Raw genomic sequence first — 7174 nt, forward strand, 5'->3', positions numbered from 1 at the left:
AAAAAAAAAAAAAAAAAAAAAAAAAAAAAAAAAAAAAAAAAAAAAAAAAAAAGATACCTATGTTCTTCTTCGGTCCATGGCGTCCCCTTCTTCCTCTCGCTGTCCCCACCAGGCTTAGCCTTGGATCCAAAAGAGATCTGTCCAGAAGAGTCCCATTCCGGCGAACCCACTGCCGATTCATCAGAATAACTCGGCAACTCAACTCGACCAGAGTCAATTTCCAGGACGTCATAAACCAGAGCCTCATAGTGATCTTTAACCTCCCTCGGCAACTTTCCAGGGACAAGGTCAGCGACCCTTTGCCACCGATCAGGCAAGTCCGCTGGTACCACCACCAAAGCCTCCTCGAAAAGCTTGTCCTCCGACCGAGTCCACTGAGTCGAAGACTGAGTCATGGTCGTCCACCGACTGTCGTGAAACATAACAACCATAAAACAGAGAAAGATGAAGAAACAGAGAAACAGAGAGAGGATTTGATGGAGGTTTTTCTATTCTTTTTTACTGAAATGAATCAGTTTCTTGGAGATTGCACATGGAAGGATTGGGGAAATTGTGGGTTCGTAAATTTGAATATATAGCACTTCGCACGGAGAGAAACAATGGATTGGATATTGAGAAATTATGGGAATTTGGGTTTAAAGAAATAAAAAGGAGAGAATTTGAAATCAACACGTTGTTTGGTATAATTGGGTTTGTTTCCAAATTGGATTTTACTCTGTCGGCTTCATTCTTAGCTCTTCTACACTTGTTTGATTCTATAAAAAATTATGTCTTCTTTTACATCTATTATAAATATAAATTTGTATTTTTTTTTTTTTTTTTTTTTTTTTTTTTTTACATTTGAGTTTTNTAAATGTAATCCACTCCCCTACTACAAATAGTCGAATCTAACTCAACTTTGTCACTCTTCTTTCGTTTCTCGTAGGCACCTTATGTGATTTTATTATGTTTTTTGCACTCAATTGGATTAACGGTTGAACCTCAAAGAACTTTGATTCTCCCGACCAACAGGTGGGGGATGTGCTTGTCTATTGTTGGTTGGGGATGTGCTTGTCTAATATGTTAATACTATCAAGTAAGTGACTCTTCTAGACAGGTTGTTGAAAGTGGCGTTTTCGTGTAACAATTACATTCTTGGGCGAGCCATGGAGGTGGAAGCTTTCCACGTCCCCCATCACCACTTCCTATTTCAATATTTATCTCTACGAAATTCTCTATTTATTTTTGCTAGAATCAGGTTTTCACGTTTTATATCTTTAACCTATGTTTTTTGAAAAATATATTAGTTTCAAATAATTTGATATTTTATATAAAACATATATTAGTTTCTTTATAAAATGAAATAAGTCTCGTTTTATTAACGAGGATAAATTATTTGTCCCATTCGAGAAAAGACACTCAATGGATGGACATATCTATTCAATATTCTACGAGATAGTGATTAGTTTTCGCTACTCTAAATCCAACCCTCGCTGGATTAGATTAGATTTTAATAATATTATTTATGGGAGTAACTAAATATTTTTAAAAAAATTATAATATAAAGATTAAATTTTAATATATTAAAATGTAAAAATTAATTTTCTCAATATATATATATATATACACACGTGAATTAAATATTGTTACTTTTTATTAAAGTTTGAAGACTTTCTCTTCCTTTCTTTCCGGTCGTTTCTGTGTTTTGGAAGGATGTGAAGCTGGAAAATTAGTTAATTAATTAATTTATTATTATTTTAATAATTTATATTCCGAGTCTCGATGCACATACTTTGAATATCGATGGATCTGATCTCATAGCTCATTTAATTTATTAAAAAAATATATTTGTTGTTCATGACGTGGAAGAATTCCACTGGCCATTCTTTTTATTTGTCAAAAAATAAATAAATATTTCATAAATACCAAATAAATTAAAATGAATAATTTTTTGGAGTCCTATGAATGTATCAAATTTAAATAAGGTAACGTTATAATTCTTGTAACAACCTATCATCTTTTCCCATTTTCAATGAAGTCTACCCTTTTCCTGGATACTGTTATGGGATGGATTCTTTGACTTTGACTTTGTGGCATGTTGCCCATCTGCTAATCTAACCGCTCCTCGGTTTCTGCAATCCTACTAATTCTAACCACGTCGTCATTTGTGGATCTTCTTTTCGTGCTGATATCAAAGCATGCATCGGTTTGTTATCTTTTAGGTCAACTACGATCGAATGTAACCGAAATGTATTATTTCAAATACATCTAAGGTGCAGAGTATGTAGTATTTCAAATACATTTGAGATACAGAGTAACCTAAGTTATTTACTTAACTACCAAACTGAGTATAATTCGGTAGATAACGCAGCAATTGACATTTTAAATAACAAAAGTTTGGTTCTTCGTCTCTTACTATTGTTGTACCCTACTAGCTCATACTCAAGAGAGCGAACTTTTGACATGTAGAATGTCTTGTACGAGTATTGCATTGGCATGTTAACTCTATGCATACATCATTTGATTGTACAAACTGACATCACTACTTCTTAGTCGTCCAACTAAAATCATACCACCACAAATATGATCTGTCATTGATTTTTTTTCACCATATGGTAAATATTATATATATATATATATATATGTATGTATATGTTTATTTAAAATATATTATGTTCGTAATTGTTATTTATAAAAGATTTAAAATTTAAAATTAAACAATTTAAAGGTGGTTTGAACTTTCATAGTCATTTAATTCCTCACCTTTTATTTAAAAAAGTAAAAAGTTATTCGTTAATACTTTATCCCTCCACCGCCCAACGTTTTTTTCTCAAATAAAGTATATATTTTACCCAAATTACAACTCCCAACTTTTTTATTTTTAAATTATAAATTTAGTCCTAACAAAATTTAGGTTTATTTAATTTTAAATTTGTTGAAATTCACACATTCAGATATAAAAATAAAAATTTTAAAAATAATTCATCATTATAAAAATCAAGTGATCACATATAAAAAATGAATATTATGGTTAATAAAATCGTAACTTCAAAACAAAAAAATGGAATAATTCCATTAATCACAAATTATATATATAGAAATAAGGTAATTAATTATTTAATTTAAAAGGTTAAAGAACCAAGTTTCGTCCAACAAAAAAAAAAATAAATAAATAAAGATGTAGAATGTTTTGGTGTGGATTATTTGGTACTTTAATTTTAATGTCGATAACTGCCTGCACCCAATCGACGTGTCCGTATCTTTTAATTTCTATAGCTTACAATAAATATTTATTAAGTAATATTATTTAATTAGATTATAATTTTAATTAGTTAATATATATTTAAAAAAATAAATAGGTAACTTTTGTTAATAGACGAGGTTGTATAACTATGTTTTAAAATAGAACATTTAAAATTTTCTATATTTCCTTATTATTCATTTTTAATATAATTTTAAAAAAATTATTTTTATTAAAAACATAAGTGCTAGTTGAATCCTATGAGTGTTTTCACAACAGGCTAAGCATAAGAAAAAAATTTCAAGGTTGGACTCTTAATTGATCAAATTGTTTCTCAAATAGGATTGACTCGAGTCGAGACCAACCATCAATTGTCTATTACTCGTGGCCGACTTTCATGGGAGGTTTGTCTCAAGGTTCAGCTAGTGGAGTCTTGGTCAACTCCCATGTGGTTAGCCTCAACATCGGGAACGTTCGTGGCGGTAGGGTTTGCAAGCTTAACTTACCCATTTCATATACCCTTTTCATCTGCAACAATTGTTCGGTATAGAGAACAATTATTTAAAATCGAGAATACACTGTTTCATATCGACTTGATCTTGATGATCCTTCTTGACTTACCTACATGAGATAATCTCTGCTATTGGGTCGGCTCTAGTCACCCTACAATGGTCAACCTTGTACCGTTATGTGGCAGAGGCAAAATTTGTGTTTTATTTTATTATTATTATTATTATTATTATTATTATTTGGTAGGTGACAATGACATGTTAGATGAATGTTAAGTGGATAATGACGACAAAAGAGGTGGGGCCCTTGCTCGTAGCCGTCCTAAACAACACACGACACGGCAGATTGCCGAGTTGGATAAATAGTTACGTGGCAAATTGTAACCTCGACACGTGTACTCCAATTGGCCACGCCCTTGGCCGCCCTTCTACTCCTAAATCTGGTTTTGGATAAGGTTACCACTGCCACCTCACCACATATTTGACATTTATTTTTTTATTTTCTTTTTAAATCATTTATTTTTCCTCACGTTTTTTTGGTCATATTAAAACTAAATTGGGTATTTTTTTTTTTTGGGAAAAATTTAAAGAAATATCCATAAAAAAATTGATATGATAAGTATGTAAAATTATATAATTTTGATTAAAATGCTTATTTATACTAAAATTATCACTTTATTTGTCATTTTAAAAAATAGATATATATATATAATTAATTTTTTTAAAAAAATACCTAAACGTTTTTTTGGTTAAAAAAAATAATTATAAAATTATAAAATTTAAGTAATAAAATAATATTTAAAATTCCAAATATTGGGCCTAGTGTAACTGAATTGAAGCCCAGATGACAAAGGCCCATTAATTTCATCGGGCCCAAAAAATAATTGGGTCTGGGCTTATGGGTATTTCTTGCAATTTTCGTTAATATATATTTCATGAATTGAAGCTCACTTTCAAGCATGTCTTTAAAAAAGCTTAAAAATATATTTTAAAATTATATATATATATATATATATATATATATATATATATATATATATATATTTCATGCTTTAAATTTAAATATTTGAAGACTAAAATGATTTCTTTTTTGTTTTATTGATGGTTTTTTCGCGATAAACCACACGAAATAATATCATTTAAATTTCAACTATATACTAAAAAAATAAACTTTAAGTGTGATTTGGTAATTAAGTTTGATTCCATAAAATTATTGCTGGTTATATATAAATATAATTAATAGAATATGATTTCAACCGACCTAAAATCGTAATTAAAATTGCTTAACAAAAATTAAAAATACATTTTTTTTTTAGGATAAAAATTATTTTATTTGGTCTAATTTACATGAAAATCGATTTCAGCTCAATTTTGATAAAAAAGAGGGATTCTAGTTCACAGTAATAAAACTAATATTTTAGCTAAATACTTAGATCAAATTACCAATCTACCCCTAAATCCTTACCATAAATAAATTATACATTTATAAAAAAATATTTTGTTCCCATAATTCATCCTACCGTACCGTCGAGTGACTAGCTCTGATATCATTTGTAATCGTCTAAGCCTACATCAACCTCACGGTTTTAAAATGCGTAGGCTAAGAAGAGATGTTCAAAGATGCTTTGTTTCTCTCTACAACCGACTTTTTATATATATATATATATATATATATTTTGTTATTAATATTTCCAAGGGGTTGAATAAATAATTTTTTTGTAGTGGTGTGCCTATACCATCCACCTAAAAAAGTTTTGGAATTTTTGTAGAATCATGTTTATATTTTTATATTATTTTAATAAAATTTTAAATATTTATTTTTATATTTAATAAACATTAACATTAATAATAATAATAATTTTAAAAGTATGCATTAATCTATCAATAATCATTTTTCATATATTCTCTTTTATATTAATGAAATTTGTATTTTTCTTAAACTTAGTTTAAATCCTATAAACTATGAATTAGTATCTCTTACTAAATTATAAATTAAATAATTAAAATAATATATGTAAAAACATAAATTATTTAGTATTAATTAACGTCATTTGTGTTTAAAAAAATAAATAAATAAGGGATTTTATTTTTTTTATTTTATTTTTATTTTTTTAAAAAGGTAAACAGCTTTTCGGCGATGCCAAGCGTGGCTTTAAATTCGCCACCTCCAATACAAACCCTCACTTTTCAGTCACGCTCTCACCTCCATTCCGCCATGGACGCCCATTCAGCTTCTTTTTCAAGCTTTTCCGCATACCTTCGAGCTCTCTCTCTCACTCCTTCTCGTCTTTCTCGACGGGCCTTCTCCGTCTCCACCTCCTTCGATGAAATGACTTCTACACGATCCACTTCCGGCGTTCATATGCATAGGACTCTCCGCTGGTTCGACCTTGTCGGCTTCGGCCTTGGCGGTATGATCGGCGCTGGCGTCTTCGTCACAACCGGTCCGGCTGCTCACCAGGCCGGTCCTGCCATTGTTCTGTCTTACGCCATTGCTGGCCTCTGTGCGCTCTTATCGGCTTTCTGCTACACCGAGTTCGCCGTCGATATGCCTGTAGCCGGTGGCGCCTTTAGTTATCTACGTATCACATTCGGTGTGGCTTCCTGATTCTATTTCTATTTCAAATGTGTATGTTTAATTTGATCATTTCCGTGCTTCTTCTCACTCGGAGATTTTTGTTTGTTTGTTTTTGTGTACAGGTGAATTCGCTGGATTTTTGACCGGTGCGAATCTGATAATGGACTATGTGATGTCCAACGCTGCTGTCGCTAGGAGTTTCACTCAATACCTGGGCGCCGCAATCGGTATCTCCACCGCTAAATGGAGACTCGTCGTTCCCGGACTCCCCAAGGGATTCGATCAAATCGATTTGATTGCCGTCGCCGTTGTTTTGATCATCACAATCATCATCTGTTACAGGTCTGTGCGAAATCGAAAATCATGAATCGTGTTCGAATTCGTTGTGAAACTAAATAAGGCTAGTTTTATTTGCGGATGTTCTGTTTTTCAGTACGAAACAGAGCTCGGTGGTGAACATGATGCTGACAGCAATACACATTCTATTCATAGCTTTTCTGATCGTATTCGGATTTTGGAAAGGCGATTGGAAGAACTTCACCGAACCAGGCGATCCGAAGAACGAATCTGGATTCTTCCCTCACGGAGCCACAGGCGTTTTCAAAGGCGCGTCTCTGGTTTCCCTCAGTTACATCGGCTACGACGCTGTATCGACGATGGCGGAGGAGGTTCGTAATCCGGCAAAGGACATCCCAGTCGGCGTCTCCGGCTCCGTCGTTCTCGTCACCATCCTGTACTGCCTAATGGCGGCTTCAATGGCGAAGCTCCTTCCCTACGATATGGTACAGTAAAAAAAAAAAAAAAAAAAAAAAAAAAAAAAAAAAAAAAAAAAAAAAAAAAAAAAAAAAAAAAAAAAAAAAAAAAAAA

At 31.7% G+C, this 7174-nt stretch overlaps 2 protein-coding genes across 2 annotated transcripts in view; one reads left to right on the plus strand and one right to left on the minus strand.

The window, feature by feature from the left end:
• The window catches only part of LOC111487307 (transcription factor DIVARICATA-like), a 2761-nt gene extending 2107 nt beyond the window's left edge, over positions 1 to 654 (minus strand). The window contains exon 1 of the mRNA XM_023134685.1: positions 58 to 654. Coding sequence (XP_022990453.1) covers positions 58 to 431 — 374 coding nt within the window. The 5' untranslated portion in view covers positions 432 to 654. The remainder of the gene's footprint in view (positions 1 to 57) is intronic.
• A 5212-nt stretch (positions 655 to 5866) lies between these two features.
• LOC111487575 (cationic amino acid transporter 6, chloroplastic-like) overlaps positions 5867 to 7174 on the plus strand; it is a 4126-nt gene continuing 2818 nt past the window's right edge. The window contains exons 1-3 of the mRNA XM_023135025.1: positions 5867 to 6323; positions 6430 to 6649; positions 6741 to 7089. Coding sequence (XP_022990793.1) covers positions 5867 to 6323; positions 6430 to 6649; positions 6741 to 7089 — 1026 coding nt within the window. The remainder of the gene's footprint in view (positions 6324 to 6429; positions 6650 to 6740; positions 7090 to 7174) is intronic.

This window comes from Cucurbita maxima, unplaced genomic scaffold (assembly GCF_002738345.1).
Source record: "Cucurbita maxima cultivar Rimu unplaced genomic scaffold, Cmax_1.0 Cma_Scf00012, whole genome shotgun sequence".
NCBI lineage: Eukaryota > Viridiplantae > Streptophyta > Magnoliopsida > Cucurbitales > Cucurbitaceae > Cucurbita > Cucurbita maxima.